Source organism: Argopecten irradians, chromosome 3, assembly GCF_041381155.1.
Source record: "Argopecten irradians isolate NY chromosome 3, Ai_NY, whole genome shotgun sequence".
Classification (NCBI taxonomy): Eukaryota; Metazoa; Mollusca; class Bivalvia; order Pectinida; family Pectinidae; genus Argopecten; species Argopecten irradians.
In genome coordinates this window covers 20180403-20202348 of record NC_091136.1, presented here as the reverse complement: position 1 = coordinate 20202348, position 21946 = coordinate 20180403, and the positions used below count along the sequence as shown (strand labels likewise).

Below are 21946 nucleotides of genomic sequence, written 5' to 3'. Positions count from 1 at the left end.
TGTGTTCATGTCCCATCTATTTTCTACACATTGCTACATCAATTCAAAAAGATATTTCGTCCAAGTATATATGTACAATAAGCTTTGTTATGCTCTGTGGGCGAGATGACTACGTAAACCAAAATAATTCTGATAGTTTTTCTATTTCGTCCCCTGAAATTCACAGTCAAAATTTTGCAAGTAGCAATTTTATTGGCTATTTTCAAAGGTCACCTGGACATGACTCCTATTTGGATTTTCTCAGATCCTCTTATCAAAGGTAGTGATAATCCTCTTATCAAAGGTAGTGATAATAAGGATCTGTATTTTAATCAAATTTGAAATGTACCTGCTGTCCCTATTGCATGCTTAAAAGGCGACTAAATTTAAAATATTATGCTTTCTCTTCTTCCTACCTGGCTTTATTCTTCCTAATGTCTCGCTTGCCACCGCCTTACTATTAAGCGCTCGCCCTTGTGGGGGTAGATTTTGGGTTCTGTTCCCAGGCCGAGACACACCTGATTATATAAAAGTGTTGTTTCTGCTATTGCTTAGCGTTCACCATATAGGCAGCACTAAGTATACACGGGCCGTCCTAAATGCCATGACTATTAATAACGACGTAAATCATAACACCAAGCCAAATAAAACTGACAAAACAAAATGGATTATTGATAGTTAATGGCTATATAAGATAAATATTTGATGTGGCGTAACTAGGAGAACAATTTTACCTGATATTTTGTCTTTTGACAACCACAAGATAATTACGGTGTGATAATCACTTAAAGGCACAGACAAGCGTGCATGCTGCTTATAAAAATGTATAACGACACATAATAAATGTTCTATAAAATGTATATGACTTATGCATGTTGACATGAAACGTACTGTAACACTTTTTTGACTTTTTGAATTGACCTGATGTGATATTTTTGGCAAGACTGCCAAACTTCATTTTGATTGTTTGATCTTTTTTTTTTTTTTACTTTGTAAAATCAAAACCCAAGTATTGTTATTCTGTTGGTAACTATTAACGATAAATCGCATATTGAAACCTCGTGTTCGTTTCGTTGAGTAGCACCGTGCACGGCTAATATTACATTGATGCTAATGAATATTCTGACATTAGTTATTGGATACTGTGCATGTTGCTAAAACTCATTAGTTATTATTGAGTTATCTTTTTTGACACCTTAAAAATCTTTGCTTCACATATTAACAATTAATCACAATATTGCCATCACTAGACGTCTAGCAGTCGAACGCCCTCCACGACGCATAATCAAAGGATATTAACCGTCGATGAGCCGTTAAACTAAAACACATGACATTAGCATATGAACATAGTCGTGGGCTAGGTATTGGGAGATTGTATATGTTTCTGATAGAAATCATGGTCCTTTTCGATATGTTTTCATTTTAATTGGACTTATAAGAAAACTACAGTAACACGTGCGCAATAATGAATAGAGGACTATTTTTGTTATCATTCTATAGTCTTTCTATACTAGTACAAATATCAACCAAGGATTGTCATTTAAAACCGTTTGTTGAAGGAAAGGATCGCTACTTATCCGGGTTTGTACAAACTACTGTAGACAATGTTGGATTTCATCAGTGTATGAAGATGTGTTATAGAAAAGTGAACTGTGATTCAATTAATTACGACCAACGTGGACTTAGCTGTGAAATGAACACAGCTATTTCTACCGGACAAGTGATGGACACTATCCTTGACATCCGACAAGGATGGCTGCATACTGTTGTCAACAAGACGACAATGGAAGGGGGGCAGGTAAACGTATTTCTCAATGTTGTAACCTCTGACAAATCAGTGATGGCCTATTCTGATTATAGTAATTCTGATTAACTATTATGCGTCCTGTGTCTCTAAACTAATTACATTTTCGATTTCTCATAAACAAAATCCTTAAGCAATTCCAATGCAATTTTGCACAAACCTTTAAAGACATAAGGTCAATTAAAATTGTTGTTTGTCCGGCTCAAGGGAGGTGTTGGAGAGACCAAAAGTGTGTATTTAATTATAATTTCAAAACCCTTCACAATTTAAAGATGTGGTAGAAGCAGATACTTTTCATAGATAGAAAGGTCATAAGGCTCTTGCAGGTTGGTCGTAAGGATTGTACTTGCTGTCCCTATTTCATGATAAAAGGAGACTGAATTTACGCTTGGTAGTTAATGCTGTACCACAAAAATAAACTTAAGAAAATATGCTAATCTCAATGAATGCTGTATTTCCAAATACCCGGCAGGTTGGGAATAGTCTGCAAAATGTAAAACGCGATTATCCTTCCTTTCGGTAAATAATTGACGTCATGTATTACTAATTAACACGCATCCAAAAATTCTTTCAGCGCACCCTTTCCCGTATATTACATTCGATATGTTATTGTTCTTAAAAACAAATAATGACATATAGAGCAGTTTCATATCGCAATTGATTTGTAGTAAATAAAGAAATTGTTAAGCATATTTCCGAAGTAAGACACATAGCCACCGGATATACACAAAATGCTCCACTCTTTAAACTTGCTCCCATATATTACTATTCATATTATTGACCATGAAGTATAGTATAACACATATCCGATAGAACGGTGCGCCGACCTTCTTTAAGGTGAGGACAGTAATGTAGTCCACAATTTTGGAACACTCCTGTGTTGTGCCATGCGCCATAACAGTAATGAGTTATGAAAGCGAAAGTGAATCCAGAGAAAATTTGTTCTGACATGAAATTTCTATTTTTAATGATGATACCTAGTATTGCTGAATGTTCTTTTAAAACTAATTAGTGGAAAACTGTAATACATAATTATAATGTAGATAATTGAAAATATATGTAAAAGGATCGTATGAACCGTTGCAAATACATCGCATGATCTATAAACACTGACGTCATCAAACTCCATCGGGATGTTCAATTTGCAACGATGTATAACATTGTATCTTTTGCACAGCGGTCTACTGAATAATGGGCCGCATTAGGTCCCATTCGTAGATTATTTAACCTTTTCACTTCTCTACTAACTTCCTGCTTCACTCCTGACCTGCGGCTGAGCGCTGTGAGGAAGGCTTTGGATTCTGTCCCATGGCTGAAACCAACTATAGTCTATACAAATGGTAGTTTCTACTACGGTGGGACGACTGGTTCGCCCGCTTTGAGTATGATTTATTTATGAGTATCCAATTCAACACACAAAAAGGTCTACTTACATAATGGATATCAAATTGATACATTCAATATAGATATAAAATACCACAGCAAAGTAATAGTACTAATGTGACCGAGTAGGGTGTGTTGCTTGGTGTCTTTGGCGACATGCTTCAGTGAAGACATGTAGCACTATAAAAAGGACAAAAGTTCCACTACACAAGAAGATACAACACGAAGATTGTGTTTCACACACGTAAGACAACAACATCCATGGGAGGCCTTCCTTATATTAGCTGTTAATAGGACGGAAAAAATACCAGTAGTGCGTTAGAATTGCACCTGCGCTCATTATTGCGTGATATCGTAAGAGACGATTAAATTGATTATCTTTTCATCCTTATTTCATTTATTCTTCCCATCGACTCCCTTGACACTGCCTCACATATTGTTTCCAGTTGAGCGCGCGTCCCCGTCATTTGAATGTGAAGTACGTATTCAATAAAAGTCGGTCAAAAGTGGGAGGAGCTTACTCAATTGAACAGCGAATGATGGCTCTTCACGTAAGGTAGAATTATTCATCCGCGACGACAAAAAAAGTAATATTTTATTGTAAAATAAACATGACAAACAAAGTAAATTTCAGAGAAAATTTTATTTCATCAGATCAGAATTACAATGTATTTGTGGTAACGCATAATTGTCAACACGTGGATTACTAACGGTGCACGTTTTATAATACACACGATTAAATTCTCAAAATACAAAGACAAGATGATATGTTTATAACTGACCTCTGTCAGAGGGCCTCGCGCTCGTCCACCCCAAAGACTCGATCGTAGGACGAACACAGACACACAGGTAATGTTTACATTTGACAGCACTGTACGTCGCCCCGGTCGGGATATTTTCCCGTTTCTTTATAAAATGTTGGTATCATATATAAATATAAAACATATATGTATTGTTTACATTTTTCCAAAATTTTATAAAAAACAACAATATACACGTAATGTTTCGTCAAAATGTAAACAAAGCCATGTGTTTCTGTTTTTTTTTTTAAAAGTAGCCCCTTTAAGTTGAATAGAACATTTTCATACGCAAGTTCAATGTTACCATGCAGTTATGGTAAACAAAATCGGCTAGTATTTGCGTATAGTGAACAAGCCTAGCAAGTGTAAATATATCAAATTAGTATTGTTTAATCTCTTGTCATTGCTGTTATATTCCGCCATTTGATCTATAATGCGATATTTTAGACCATGTCCTGAAAGGTCCTTGGCTGTCAAAGGACGTTATACTTAATCAACCAAGCACTAATGTTTTAATATATTGAGTAATAATATGTTCGGTGTAAATTAAAATTACAAAGAAATATAACGAAATATTTGCATCGTAAGTTAATAGTCTAATATGTGAATAATATGCCACATGACTATGCTATTCAACCAGGCACTGGGGAAAGTCTGAGTTTTAATTCAGATGTTATCTATCTAAACACTGTCAGGTGCGTTCTTCTCGTTAGGGATTTCTCATTTAACCGGCATAATTTAATTATTTAGCGAACAGACAAAAGGCCATTATCACGCATTTGCGTAAAATTAGTTAGGGTACTAAAACAAAATCGCCTATTCATGCTAATTATATACGCTCTGTCAAGTTTCGATGGTATTGTATTGCTAGATTGGATCATGCATTGAATATTGCGGATATTAAAGTGAATTTTAGCTTAACCAGTTTCGATACCAATTGAGTAGCTTTAGACTTGCATGGACTTTGCATTAAAAATAGATATCTCGAATATGATACCATTGCTTACATTTTAAAATGGTATTGATAGACAAAATAATATACGTTTTCACTCAAAGCTTCATTAATTTGTTTCCGATAATTTGGTAGCTATTTGGTTTATACTTAATGTAGAACAAAGGTGGGTTCCAAATCACCCTGGTTGTCATCTGCCTTAGAGTAATATGTGCCATAACTGGACCGAACATGTTATTTTTTCTTGTCAAATATGAGTAATTTATTGTAAACCATAATGTTTGATATATTAAACTGCAAATAATTCATAGGCACAAACAAAAAATATATGCCTTATAAATAGTAGTTACAGCACCAAATTGTCGCACTGGAAATGTTCCTTTTGTATGCTTCAGATATGTTTATATGTAAATATATCTGCATAAATGATATTTCAATTACTTATAACACTTTGGAGAAGATGTTTGTAACTTTTCGTGAATTAATTAATCAAACAATCAATTAAACAATGTGGTGAATAAAATACGGAAAGCTGTTCTTGATTCGTGAACAAATGGCACATAGCTTTTATAATAAAAAGTCACTTTCATAAAACGACTTTAATTTACTTTACTGCAAATGGCAAACAACAATACGGGGGTTTTGAGGTCCCAAAATGACATGGGTAAAGTACAATTTACCATCTATGAGTCCCGCCATTCGGTGATTATGACGTCATCATTTGACATAAGTTGCGTGACATCGATGGTAAATTATACTTCACCCACGTTGTTTTAGGAGTTCCAAACCTCTCAAACGTTCTTTAGAGTTGACAACGCTTCTTTTTTACGTTGAGCGTTCGCCTCTGTGAGATAGGCTCTGGGTTCTGTTCCTTCGCCGGTACACACCAAAGTCTATAGATGTGGTAGTTTCTTAAGGTTAGTATTTTTTCATCTGTTATTACTCTTTCTAATCATTGTTTCCTGCAGGTAGAGTGTAAAATTGTATCTGCTGTCCATGATCGTAAGAGATGATTACATCTAGGAATGTGTTTTCTCTTTGTTGTGAATTTTTTCTTCCTACGATCTTCCTTGATGCCGCCTTACTTTTCACTTTCGGTTGAGCGCTTGTCCAAGTAAGGTAGGCTATGCGTGTGCTCCTTGGCTAAGACAACGCGATAATCTATAAAAGTGATAGCTTGTGCTCCTGGTTGGCGCTCAGCATTTAGAGAGTGGGACGATTGGGTTGCCCGTTGTCAACATATGACCGGACGGGGTATGCTTGTTTGATTCAGTGGGATAGTACAATGCAAACGGCAACAGTTGATCTGTTACAACATACAACCCTATATCCTCCCAAAACACGCACCGCATACACGGGAAGCCGTCCTTAAATGACCGTAGCTGTAAATAGGATGTTTATTTAATCACCCCAACAAATAATAAATAAATAGAATAGTAACATACAAACACCACTCTTACTATGGTCATTTAAATTCACACTACATATGGGGCTTAGCGGGAGAAGGTTCGTTCACAGATGGAGTGAAAATGAGAGTTGAATTCTGTAAAAAAAGCCTACCTCGCACGTAGAGCAGGTTTCATATTTTGTTTACAAGATCGCGTATCTAACACTTTTACTTCGGTTGTATCGATTTTATGTTGATACATGTTTGCCCTTTATACGACACACCATGATATTAATATTTCATCGCTGTTTTGTGGCTGTTTTTAATATATTTAATGTTGGCTATATGTTAACCTAACGTAGCAAGCAAACGTCATCCCTAGCAAAAGCGGTTTCGCAATAAGAATACCACGCGTCGTATAAGTGTATGGTAATGCAATGTCAAGTAAAGATTAAGTACCATGTAGAATATGTGCATAGATATAAATATAAAACTATTTTACCCCGAACGAAACTTTTATTAAATAAAAATGTACAATCTGCTTTTTAGTTATTCCTTACTTAAGTCTTTAGATGCATTCATTATGTATCTTTCTATTTGGATTTTTAAAACGAATGCATGACTTGTAGTTTGGCCCTAAATGATCCTGGTTGTCGATGGGCCATAAAACATGAGCAAACAAAGATATGTGCATAGATAAAACTGTATAGTGTTTTAAGTTCGTCTGGTCATTATTCCACGGTTAGCGAGGATGCTCACAAAGAGTAAATTTCACGGTTTATCGATCCTTTTGGGAATCCACGAGAATATTGTTCTTACTAGGCACGTTGATAAAAATATTTAATATTTTGCTGTTTTTTTTTAAATTGGCAGATTTCAATGAAAAAGCGAATATAGTGAAATATATGACTCGGGAAAGTTAACCACTTTAGAGAATATAGCAGTGGTTTAAGAACGACAATCCACTTAAATGTATTATTTAATTATTAAACTGCATTTCATGTAGAAATAACTAAAGCCAACTGAGTAAGGATCAATCGATTAAGGGTTTTGAGAATAGATCAAGAAATTTTGCTTCTATGATGAATTAACATGAGAGTATTGTCACGAAAGGAAGACCTATTCATGTCAGGATATTGTCTGCTTCATAATTGTGAGTTCCCAATGATAATAACGTCAAAGTAGTTATGCACGCCAGAATGCTAACTGTGATTTGTAAGGTTACAAGTAGCTGGACTGTTTCCCAGACGGTTATATATTGGGGTTGAAGTGAAGGGAAACTGTTTTATGTAAGAACGGTATCTTGCGTATATAATTACGGACACCTGAAATACATTCGAATGCTATTTTATATACAGACATACATGAAGAAAGATGCATAATATATTTACATGACACAAAGTTTGTTTGTTTGTTTAATTAATTAACGTCCTAATATATTTACATGACACAAAGCCCTGGTCATACCGCGTATGGCTAACTACAACGTTGCACGTGCACAACATAGCTACTCCCGACAACAAACACACACACACTCTACTCGCAGAGACGAGAGAGAAGAGTGAGTCTGTTAAGGCAGGAAAGCGTCTACAGACTGATGAAATAGAAGAAGACATATTCCTATATAGTTTCCCGGCCCAATGACAGGACAGTTTAGAAACAACCAAAAGAAAGACAGGATATTACTGAAAGTGAAAGAAGAATATCAGTCTATAAATACATGTCCCTTCCAGTAGCTACAAAAGAATCCAAAGATAATTAAAGTATCAACATTCTATAATATCACTCGCTCAGTTATACACTCATAATTCGCTATGGTCATAGTCAACATACAAAAATATCGCAGCTTCTACAGTTATATTACAGTAGCAAAATGGAAAAAAAGTTATTGATTTGAAAACAAGCCACATTTATCAATATAAATCAGTTTAGATAAGACGTGATACTTATGCATACCCATATTGTGTATGGTGATATATTTGATTACTCTCATGAAAAATGAATGACAAAATACCATATTGATGTTAAATTATACACATCTAATGGGTGTGGGGGAATGAAAAACCTTACGATTAATTGATCTTCTGGAATGAATTAAAGATTTGCGAAAATGAACAATTATTTTGATTGCTACCTGTTGTTTTTTTACAGTATACATCAAATATCACCGTCTGGGAAGCAGTTTACATTACTCGGTAAATACTGTTTGACAGGCAAGACATGAACAACTACATAAAAACTGTTGCTCGTGTCGAGATTAGCATATAGATGATATTGTGAATAATTTTCCTTTCGATAACACTGGCATGTCACGCATCAGTCGTAGTCGCAATTTACCATTGTCCATCTTTATCGTGTCCAGTCCTTTTGAGTCTCTTCACGTTCCGTCCTGGCTTGTGCATAAGTTAACGTTATTGATTGGTTGTTTGGTTGATTGAAATAATTAACGTCCTATCAACAGTCAGCGTCTAACGGCGCCATCATCGTATGCAATTAAGCATATCGGTGACATACAATGGGTGTACTAGCATGCTCTAATACCCTATATATGTTACACATCAAAGCATTTCAAAAATGTGACAACCAATGCTTACATTAACATTTAACTAGTCATTCTCGAAAATCGATCAAATAAAGTATAAAAAGAAAATTGATCAAAATAAGTATGAAAATAAATCGTCATCATTGACAAATATCATTTGAAAGAACAGCCGATGATTTGGAAAGAAAAAAGTTGATTCCATCATCGTTCGGTGTGTTGCCATGAACAACCGACTAAACAATAATAGGAGAAGAAATAGTCCTATCGACAAACCAAGTATGCATATTAAAAAATATGGTAATCCATTCGATTATCATTTTTTTAACATTTAATATCCCAGACATGTTATACATCTGAAGGCTGTCAAGGTTGTCCCCACACAGGAGGGCTCTCAGTCACAGCACCACTTACATACATGTACTAGATGACCCATTACATTCATACTTTACATAGACATTTATCACAAACAACATCACTTTCACTCAATTTTTCATAGTCTTTTTATGATTAATGGATAGATAAAAAAATTGAAATTTAACAACTGTACTAGAAAAACATGCCAGCGTATAAATGTAGTCGATATAAAAATCATCTAAAGTCGATTATTTTAATTAGAATTTATTTTCATATTGATCAATTTAAAGAATATATTAATATTCTGCGATGAATAATAACACAAATAAACCCAGTATTTTTGTAACTGTTTATGAATGTATTAGTTTGTTTATTTGATTAATTAACGTCCTATAAACAGCTATGGTCATGTAAGGACGGCCTCCCATGTGTGCGGTATGTTGCGGGAGGTGCGTGTTTTGGGAGACTGCGGAATATTAATGTTGTGTCTTTTTGTATAGTGGAACTGTTGCCCTTTTTTAAGTGCTATATCACTGAAATTGACTATAATTTCAAAAATCTTCTTCTCCACTCACAGATGTGATGGAATCAAATACTCTTCACAGATAGAAAGGTCTAAAGGTCCTTTACAAAAATTGTGAATTACATGACTCTGGGGTCTCAGGTTTCCCCTTGGGGAGGGGTTAAGTTTATATAGGGAAAACACATTTTTGAGCATTATTTGGTCATTTGTAAAAGGAAATGAGTCAAATATTGTCAGAATTATACCTATGAAATGGCCATTGAATCCTATTAACAAATTTTCCATGACTGACTCCCAGGGGCCTTAGGGGTGGGGCCAAAAGGGGTCAAATAAGCTAAAACTTCAAAAATCTTCTTATTATTATTATAATACTCTTCATAGATTGAAAGGTCTTAAGGTCCTTGTGAATTATATGACCCTGGAATCTCAGATTTTCCCCTGGGGAGGGGGTCAAATTTGATATAGTCTATATTGGAAAAACACATTTATGAACATTATTTGCTTAGTTTTAATAGGAAATGAGTCAAACTTGGTTAGAATTATTAGCCTGAAATAGCATTTTAATACCATATCCATATTGGTCCTGGCCGACCCCCAGGGGCCTTAGGGGCGGGGCCAAAAAGGGTCAAATAGGCTAAAACTTCAAAAATCTTCTTCTGAATTCACAGATTTGATGGAACCAAATACTCTTCATAGATTGGAAGGTCTTAAAGCCCTTTACAAAAATTGTGAATTTCATGGCCCTGGAATCTCAGATTTTCCCCTGGGGAGGGGGTCAAATTTAATATAGTCTATATAAGAAAAACACATTTATGAACATTATTTGCTTAGTTTTAATAGGAAATGAGTCAAACTTGGTTAGAATTATTAGCCTGATATAGCATTTTAACACCATATCCATATTGGTCCTGGCTAACCCCCAGGGACCAGAGGGGCGGGGCCAAAATGGGTCAAATTGGCTTAAATTTCAAAAATCTTCTTCTGAATTCACAGATTTGATGGGACCAAATAAAAGTGAAATTTATAAAATCACTGACACTTACTGACTTCTAGTTTGGTTTTGGCAAAGCAAATTTTAAGCTTAAGGTTTGGTAACATAATACACTTACTATCAAAATGAAAAACAAAAAAAAATAAAAATTCTAATACGGAAGTTCAACTTTAAAGTTTATTTTAATTCGTAAATAATTTTTATCAATTTGAACCAACTTTGCAATGCTCTTTCTGTAGCAGCACTCTGGTGACCGCTAAGGCCTCTTGGGCCTCTTGCATAGACTTTGGTGTGTCTCGGCCAGGGGGCAGAACCCAGAGCCTTCCTCACAGGGGCAAACGCTCAACTCAAGGCCAAAAATGAGGTGGTGCCAAGGGAGGCATTAGGAAACGTAAAGATAAGATCCTAAATTTAGTCGACTTTTACGATCATGCGATAGGGGCAGCAGGTACAATTCTAACGCCCTACCTGCAATGTATTAGTACGCAAGTGTCTAACTGCCAATGTTAATACATATCATTTATGGATATTTTACCGAATCCAAAGTCCCTAATATTTAGAATGATAAATAATTCAAAATGTTTGCTTCATGCTAAGTAATATAGAAATGCATGGAGAATGGTTCGACTACGTCTTCCTGAAGAGCTCGACGTCGGGGTATTATCATCATCAGATGGTGCGCTATTCAAATCGCCTCTCGTCCATGGTCTGTCGTGCGTTCGTCCGTTAACGTTTCTTGTTACCGCTATAACTCAGAAAATACTCAATTTCATATGTAGGTCTCCCTAGTTGTGTATATTGCATTTTGGGACCGTTCGGTCAACAAGATGGCCGCTAAGCAGCCATCTTGGATTTTGTTAGTTAAAGTTTGTTACCTCTATTTCTCAGAAAGTACTGAAGGAATCTTTCTCAAATTTCATATGTGGTTTACCCATATAGCCCTAGTTGTGCATAGTACCTTTTGGGACTGATCGGTCAACAAGATGCATACCGCTCGCCATCTCGGTTTGTCGTTGCAGTTTGTTACCGCTGTTCATCTAAAAGAACTGAAGCAATCTGTCTTGAATTTTATATGTAGTATCTTTGAGAAAGTTTGAAAAATAGGCTGAAGTTCCCTGTTTCCATTGTCAGACTTAGATCATTCTTTGGTTGGCGCCAAGATCCCTCTGGAATCTCTTGCTATGTTACTAATGTTTCAGTTTACATCTCAGTTCAGCATTATTTCAGTATTAGGACATAATAAGATTGATGATCTTTATGAAATCTATGTTTTGTAGGCGGCATGTGATGTGTTGAACTGTCCACGAAATACACAGTGCGTCACTCTCCGGAATGATACGTCAATATGCCATCCAGGTAATTGCGGTTGATACCAAGGCGAAATGATCGTTGTCTGTCCTGCATCTGCAATATGTGCAAACTCCATGCATACATAACAAATCTTATATCAACCATATACCAACAGTTGACTAAATTTTGAAATTCGGTTTTATTTCATATTTCAGATAGTAACCATGACATCTATACCATGCCTTCCCTTTGCAGATTCGTACCAGTTTTTTCATTTGTCACCGATATGTTTTTTTGTTAAAAACAAGGCAGAGTGTATTTACATCCGATAAAATTACATGGATTGTTTATTTCAATGTGTGCCGAAACTATTAAGGTATTATATCATTTTTATTGAAAGACTTAGCTTTTATATTCGAAGCGTATCTTTCATATGGGTGCCGCCATCATGGAAAAGTCCAAACGCATTCCATTTGGCAGTGCGGTGTAACTTTAGTGCAACTGCAAATTGAACGCACGGATAGTCCTTTTGTACCTGTTTGATTGATTTTATAATCTATATAAATGGTCTGAAGAATTTGATATTCAGTATTATGAAACGTTTCACTTGACAGAGCCATGTCGACGAGCAGATTACATGTTGTCAGCCCAAGGCAGGTTTTGCTTCAAAATCCATGATCAGCTTTTATCATACCAAGCGGCAAAGGACACCTGTAGTAATGAAAACGCCTCCCTGACAATCGTCAATTCTGAGGCCAAAATGGACTATTTTGACAAGCAACATCTCAGATTTAAGTACCCTAGTAAGTTGATTTTAGGTCGCCTGACCCTAAGGGTCAGGATGACCTATTGTCATCACGTACGTTGTCGTGCGCCGTCCGCCCTGTGTAAACTTTTCATTTAAACGACTTCTTCTCAATAACCGGAAATCCAATTGTACAGATATTTGGCCTGTAGCATCATGGGATGAAGGGCTACCAAGTTTGTTCAAATGAATGACCTTGACCCACGATCAAGGTCACAGTTGTCGCAAAAGCTAAACTCTTTTAACTAATTCTTCTCAAGAAACAGATGGCCCAGGATACTGATATTGAGTCTGTAGCATGCTGGGATAAAGGGCTACCAAGTTTGTTCAAATGAATGACCTTGACCTTCATTCAAGGTCACAGGGGTCAAAAAGGCTTTGATCATTTAAACTTCTTGTGAATAACTAAGAGGCCTAGAGACATGATATTTGACCTGTGACATGCTGTAATGAATTGCTTTTTTTTCAAATGAATGACCTAGATCTTCATTAAAGGCCACAGGGGGCAAATAGGCTAAATAGTTAAAACGATTTCTTCTCAAGAACCAGAAGGCCAAGTGTACTGATATTTAGCCTGAAGCATGCTGGGATAAAGGGCTACCAAGTTTGTACAAATAAATGACATTGACCTTCATTCAAGGTCACAAGAGTCATATAGACTAAATCTTTAAACAACTTCTTTTGAATAAGTAAGCGGCTAGAGACCTGATATTGAGCATGTGACATGCTGGGATGAATAGCTGCAAATTTGTTCAGAAGAATGACCTTGACCTTCATTTAAGACACAGGGGTCAAATAGGCTAAAGTCTTTAAACGACTTCTTGTAAATAGGTAAGAGTCCTAGAGACTGGACTTGAAGTATTGATGGGAACTAAAGGACATTGATTCATAGTCTAATTTATCAAATATATAACCTGAATTTCTTCTATTAAAAAGTTTTTTGTATTGCCTTAATTGTTTGCCACTGCTATATTCTTTGAGGTCTTGTATTGTACTAATAGTCAGAGGACCGTTAAGGGACCAGAGAGGCGGGGCCAAATGGGGTCAAAATGTCTAAAATTTCAAAAACTCTGCATCTGAATTCACAGATTTAATGGAACCAAATACTCTTCATAGCTTAAAAAGTCAAATTAATAAACCACTGACTGACCTCAAGGGCATACTGGGCCAATATAAAGTATTTATCTGTCTTTGTTTCATTCTGTATCCGAACTTAGGTGTCCATTAAGACCCATGGACCTATTGTTATATGTTATAAAACGAGTAATTAGGATAAAATGACACGAATATACGACACATGGATTAACTGCAGGAATGAAAAAACCCAGTAATATGGGGTTGTTTATTATGTCGTTATTTGAAAAGTAATTTCCTGATTATTGATGTACTTTTTGCTGAGGCTTTATTAAAGTTTCAGTCCAATTCTATAACCATACTACCTCTGATTATATATGCTTGCTGTTAAAGTGGGAATGTAATCTTCAATAATTAAATGACGAATTGCATGTCTAAATGTGTTACACAAGAATAGAACATCTAAATACGTTCACAATTTCCTTACAGCTAGGATAGGCTTCCTCATAGCTGGGGAATATCTGGATGGCGTCTGGCGACTACCTGATAACACAGCCCTAGATCAGTCCGGAGGATGGTCCACGGTAATCAGAAACTATGATGGGAATTGTTTGGTCCTGTGGAGGGCTACTGGTGACTATGTACTCTGTGACTCATCGTGCACAGCACAGTTCCGCTTTATCTGTGAAGAAAATTAAAGGTTGCTTCCATATCTGTCACAGAAGGTAATAATAGAATAGTTCCAACAACGTCATTGTCATTCATCTTAAAAAAACAATATAAAGAAATAATCAAAATAAAAAGAGATAATTTGAAAGAAAAAAGTAAATAGGTAAAAGGTCTAAACAGAATGCAAGATGTTGCACGTAACAAATAAGTAGTACATCTAATTGTTTATGTTGAACTATTTCTTGACACTTCTGTTCCAACTATGTTTTCCGATTTGTACATGTACGAAATGGTATTTGTATTTTCCTAAAAGTTGAAAAAATATAGTACATGTTGCGGTTAATTAATTGTTTTAAATATCCGCATTTACACTTATTAGAACACAATTAATGCAATAAAGCCAATGTGTCACCGACACGGACTGATCTGTACTACTTACGGTATAGTAGGCATTGTATGGTCGCGTGCACAAATAGTCCGGAGGCTTACGCATAAAATCGTGCACTTTGTGATACAAAAATGAAAATGAAAAGTGACCCAATACAAGGTATTTGAGAGCGGGACCCCAATCGGCTCTGGCTGCTGACGGCCATAGTGGTCATTTTTTCAAAAAAGCCACCATACAAAATCGAAAACTTACATTGTATATCTTGAAACAAAATGATGGAAAGTCTTCATGTTTTCTATACCTATATTTTGAGGGTTATTGGATAAAAATATGAACGGTAGTAATGGGTTAATTTTTTGTCGAACATTTTGAAAACCAAGATGGCCAACATAGAACTATTTAACTTCTAATATCTGGATAACTAATTGATATACAATCCTATTTTTTCTTCTAACCATATATTTTTAAGGTAACTGAATGCAAATATGAACGTTAGTAATTGGTAAAAGCTATTGTCGTCCATCTTGATTTTTTCAATATGACGCTATTCTTATATCTCAAAATTGATTGATAGAAACTCCGATTCTTACGCTCATACCTTTATTTTCAGAGTTAATGAATGCAAACATGAATGTTGATAATAATAATAAATAAATAATAATACCATCAGCTATGTTGTATTTTTTTCAAAATGGCCGCCGCGGAATGTTTAAGTGTAATATTTTCAATTTTTAATTGACATAGGATCCTTATTTTTGTGTCAATGCCTTTATGAAAGTTATTGAATTTGAATAAGCCTTTCGGACACCTTGTTTTTCAATATGGTCATCATTTTATGATTAAATGATCATGATAAATTAATGATTTCTAAAATCTTGTATTATTAATGAATAAAAACTTTTTAACGGTGTTGTTATAGTCCTCAACGATAAACAAGGGGCAAAGGTTTAGTTCTATGTCATATTTTTCCGTCAGTCTGACCGTCCTTCCAACACTCTATCTTTCGTCCTTGCGTACATCTTGTTTGGACTTTATTCCCAGCATTATAAAGCATTAGTACTTATAATGTGATGTATGGTTTCACCATTGTAAGGTTGTTTGTGACATACCGAAACCAAACCACTGAAATTTATTTTTGACCTCAATGTACCAAAATAAAATTTGTTTGGGTTATATTTCCGTTTTATGTTGCACTGGAATTTCATACCTGGTGCATGGGTTCATATATTTTATCCGCTGCCATCCATTGAAAAACACTGTTTAAGAATGTAGTCTCGTGGAAAGGGAGGGAGATAGTTCATGGTTAAGACGCTTGACTTAGGACTGTACCCCAAGCTCTTCAAGCATTTGAATGACCGAGATTTAATCAATATCCCCTTTTCCTTAGTTTGAATTTATGAATAAATCATTATATTGGTTTTGAAAATAACAATACTAATTGTCCCATCAACCTTATATCGCTAATTTATGGTAAATATATATTGATTAAACATTGTTATTCATTTTAAAACTAAAAGCTTTGATATCTATGCTATTTTGTAACATAGAACCTACCGTGAAAGTACAAAAAATTTATATAATAGGGGAGATAATTCTACTGTGATTAACGTCTTTTTAAATGAAAAAATGAAGGTTTTATGGTGCTATAAATGCTGTATCTTGAAAAATTGTGGTTCAATTTTCTTGAAAATTGACTTAATAAAAACAACTAGGTCACCTTTTAGTCTATTATTTTTCTATAAAAAATTGAGAATGTTTTAGGTAATTTACATGCATTTCTTTACCTAATTTTCACCATAAATTATCACTTAAAATTAATTATGACGAGAAGTAAAGCATTAGAAACTACTCTAATATGACAAATTTGAATATTGATTTAGAAAAAAATGAATGGTTCAATTTCTTTGAAACTTTAACAGAAAATGCATAACAACATATTTTCTTCATAAAACAAATCTGTACATCTGTGTGTTTTAGGACACTGAGATTTATAAGCATACAGTCAAAAGAAAAGACACAGAAAACACATCTAACCCGACAGCATACTGACAACAGCCATATGCCAGTTGTTTTGCTTCATTTATGCTAAGCGCCAAACAAGAACAGAGACTACCAGGGGACAAAACCAGAACAGAGACTACCAGGGGACAAAACCAGAAACTTCCTCATATCCTTAGTGTGGCGATGTCAAGAGGCACTTAAGAAAGAAGAAACAACGTACGAGCCAAATTTTATTTGCATTTGACGACAATGCACTAATGGCAACAAGTACCATATCAACACCCTACTTGCAGACTGAGTATAGTTGCATATTGGTCCATCTAAGTGAAACCACTAAGCCATATTGTAGAATCAGATCGTAAAGATTTACCTTTGACCTCGGCTTAAAAAGGAAAACAAAGCATGTCTGATCTCTCAACCGATTAGTATAAAGTACTGGAATATCATACGATGAACATTGGTCCTTTCGGCGATGGGATTGCAACATTTTGGCATATATGGCAGGGCCCTTTAGTTCGTCAAATTGATGTTACTATCATTTTTTAGAAAAGAGATAGAATGTGTAAACTAACTTCGATCTTAAATATTACATTATTGCATGATAATAACAGAAAGAATGAACCAGCTGCTACACTAGATCTATCTTATGGTGGTTTGCATAAAATTCCAATTATTCCAATTTCATCAATAGATTTAGCGTTGATGAGAAAAGTTAATCAAAACCAAAACTATGCTTAGTATCTGACTGCAAGTGCGTTTAAAATTGTATCAATACATATACATGAAATATATTATTAATAAATTCTTGCACCTTGGGTAGAGCGTTTGAAGTGGATCTGTTGTATCAATATTGCATGATCTTAAAAGAAGACCTAATTTGGGATCTTTCATAACATCTCCCTTGACACCACCTCACCATTCGCTTTAAGGTGATAATTCGCCTCGTTATATGGAAGGATCTGGGTTCTGTCTCCTGGTTGAGACACACCATTGCATATAAAGGTGATAGTGTCTTGTGCTGTAAAGCACTGCGCATAAAGGGAATGTGATACTAGTTTGCCTGTTATCAGTACAATAATTATCTTGTGGGTGGTTGTGAAACGGCATGCTTCAGTGGAACAGTACTATAGAAATTGAAAGAGTTCCAGTATCACATATGGAGACACAATACGAATATACAGCAACTTCCCAAAACATACATTTATACAACTGCTTACATGGGGGATCCTGGCTCATAAAAGAACGTCAAACCCTATCAACCAATGGTTTGAAAATTGGTTGACAATTATTCAAAACATAGAGAGATAATTATCCATAAGAGCCATTTTGAAGAAAATGGACCCCTTTTTGATGAATTTATCACACCAAAAACAAACCCACACAAACAATGCTTATGTATTAGTTTCTTATACGTGTGAAAAAGTTGGTTTCCGTTTCATGGCAATTTAACAATTGGATTATTGTTTTTAATAACAGTCAAAAAGAAAAATCACAGTGGCTTGATTTTGATATGAGCTATACTGTCTTACCTAGGAATACTAATACACCAACTTCCAAAGCCTTATAGTTATGATGTAATGTCCAGATTCGACTATGCACTAAAGGATAACATAGCGGACAAATGGACTAAAAGAGGAACACGGCAAACTTCTAACTTCCTCATTCGGAAGTTACCGGTTGATGACTAAGCTATTCTTATCAACAAATATAATTTTAATAATAACTAAGCCATTCAATGAAAATATCTTCCAAATTATTAAATATAAAAAATATGGCCAACAGCTTTCATCAATTATTAACATTTGCAATAACCCATAAAATATTGGTATAGACACAAATACAGCTACTGTTTATGGCTTAGTTTTCAGGGTATTTTATTTTAATAATAGCTACTACGGCCATTTTAATTAACAAGATGGCTGACAACAGCTTTTACCCATTAGTAATGTTCATGTTTGTATTCAGTAACCCTGAAATTAGATGTATAAAATACAATTAGGATTCTATATCAATTAGTTTTCAAGATATTAAAATTTCAACATTTCTATGGCGGCCATTTTTCAAAATGGCCGTCAGCAGCAAGATCCGCTTGGGGTCCCGTTCTCAAATTACTTATCACAAAGTGCACGATTCGGCCAAAACAGAGACATAAACAACAAGTATTGTGTTGTTTTGCCGCGAAGCTTGGATTGTATTTGAAATGATGTCTGATACAGATTTTGAAATGTTTTGATGTCGACAGTCTTGATAAACAAATAAGGTTATTATGAATGGATTGGTGTTGTCATGTACCAGTGTAGTAAAAAAACAAAACATGTAAGAGACCTAGTCCTCATGTGTGGTACTGTGCCGTATTATATGTAGCTCGATGTTTCAATGGACATTCTTCTCCGTTACCTCAATCCTCATAATCTATTGTTTTTTATCAACTTTAAGGTAAAAACTTGACAAAATTGCAATATGATAAAAACTGTCACAAAAGCATACTTTGGTTCTACTAATTTGTTTAAATCAATAAAAATGACACCATTATAACTTCTATCTATTCTCTGATAAAATAAATTGCACGAGATAAAGAATAGAAGAAATGCTATATCACTAAATTTAAGATCCTATGCATGAGAAGTAGCTTTTCCTTTCTTGGCATTGTTATAGAAAAAGAATAATAAATATTAAAAAATGACAATATATAATAAAATGAATCCAAAATGTAGAGTGTACATTCAAATATCTTTGTTTAGGAATTTAGATATAAGTTGTTGTAGACAGCTATTTCTACTATAAATGTATTTGATTTAATTGATCGTTCTCATTAAAATACATACGCATAATAATATAGAGAAAGTTAGCAGAACAAAATAAATGAGTAAGTCATATTTTCAAAATTGGCTTCATTATGAGTCTATTTTCATAAATTCAGCTTTAATTGAAAGATTTATTTATCAAATATTTGATAAATTATTATTATGTCTTTACAATGCTAATTTATTGCATTTGATACTTATCATCAATCTTCGTATGTGTGAGGCATATTTACATATTTTGATTATTTTCTATACAGATGTAGTAACCTTAATTTTTTTCAGTTTTGAACAATTTACACCAGACACATATACATGTACATATCTATGTGGAATATAACTTTGATACATTTAATTAGTTATTTACCATTTCAATTATATTTTAGTTCTAAAATTTGATTATATAATAATTACTAAAACTATTCTTATTTGCTTTCCGTTTTAAGTAAATCTTTATTAATCATAGAATAAACCTTTTGAAGTCTCATTAGGGAAATTATATTAAAGATATTGAAACTAAATATACACAAAACCGGTTGAGGTATACGGGATATGTAACATCCTTTTTTACAGGGAAAACGATGTATGACTAAGGGCAAAATTAGTGTCATTGTTGAGAAGAACGCATATAAAAGCTATTTGGCGCATTGTCTTAGGCATGTTTGAATTACATGTATGTAAACTGTACATTCATAAAGGGACTTACAATGTAGTGTGAATTTATATAGATAAATATTTGATGTATGCAGTAATTTTCATAAAAAAATCAAAACAATTTGTACATATAGATTATCTTCATTTTGAAAAAAAAATCGATACAATCACAAGCATTTTCAAAAAAAAACATTCAATGAATTTTGATAGATGCAATAGGTTTAATATTATTATTTGAAACAAAACCACATGAATGGGGTCAGGAAGGCTGGTAATCATAAATATTCTAATTGGATTATACAGGTACAGAGGCTGACTATACTATCAATTAAATCTACTGCTATGAATGGACCCCTTGGGGTTAAGTGAAGAATTAGGTAAGGTATACAAAGGGCCCCAGGTCTGGTGGCTTGGCGACAGACCTATTTGCCTAGAGTTAAATTGTACATATATGCAGGTATACATGTATCCCCACTTGTGTGTACAGGCATTTGTCCATTTTTATTTAGTTATTTTGTGTAATACATATAAACAGTAAATCTACATTACCATCAAGCAAAAGGTGTCTACATGTGTGTCGATAAATCAAAACTAAATATATTTCAATCAAGATTTATTTCAAAGCTTTGAAAGTACATGCAAATTAGACATTTATTTTTAAAGCTTATAAAATTATTCATATTTCAATGATAGATGCTGTTCTCAAAATCATTCAAGTTTTATTAGTAATTAAGTACAGAGAATTCAATTACACTATTGAAATATCTGGTAACCGAGCTACTACTCCTAGATGTCAATATTGCACTGAATTTTTATTACTAATGTACGGAAATCTGACAAATTTAATATAATAGGACTCAAAAGGAACTGTTACAATAGGTGAGATAAGGTATATAAATAGGTAAACATAACAGGTACATTTCACAGGTATATAACACAGGTATCCCTTGACACTACCCAATACTTCATAGGGTTTTAGTGGTCGCACTTAACTGGTCGTATACATGAAGTGCACTACAAGTTTAAACTAGAGTTGCACTCCTAGTGCTCTAGGGTTAAAGTTTAGCTTAAATTCTGATTTTTTTTTTCATAATTCCGTATTCATAATATTGTTCGTATGTTACTTTCATTGGAGCATACCCATGAAAATGACCACAAATGCATTTTTATAAAATAAATTTGACAATTTCCCTTATTTCAATGTCAGATAAAGCGACCACTGTAATCCACCTGATTTTTTTGATTTTTTTTTTTCAAACGACTTTTACGTTAATCTAATTTTGCAAATCACTGGATAAAAAACTTCATTATAATTGTACTTTATTTGAAACTTAATCGTGGAGATTGATACTTCCATTTTTACACCACTCTTAACAAACGGCCCTTTTCAGGGCCACCGAAATTAAAAAAAATTCCTATAGACTCGAAAAATCCGCATCATTAACCCCATAATCCTCCATGGAAATAAAATCATCATATGATAAGAAAATAAAACGAAGACTGGTGAATTGGAAGTAAAGCCGCATGGATAATAATGTAATAGATATAT

At 34.3% G+C, this 21946-nt stretch overlaps 1 protein-coding gene across 1 annotated transcript; it reads left to right on the top strand.

Moving 5' to 3' along the window:
- Positions 1 to 687: 687 nt before the first annotated feature.
- LOC138319961 (uncharacterized) lies at positions 688 to 14590 on the top strand. Its single transcript, XM_069263068.1, has 4 exons — positions 688 to 1777; positions 11993 to 12071; positions 12620 to 12808; positions 14374 to 14590. The coding sequence occupies exons 1-4, from the start codon at positions 1445 to 1447 to the stop codon at positions 14580 to 14582; spliced, it is 810 nt and encodes a 269-aa protein (XP_069119169.1). The 5' UTR covers positions 688 to 1444; the 3' UTR covers positions 14583 to 14590.
- Positions 14591 to 21946: the final 7356 nt, after the last annotated feature.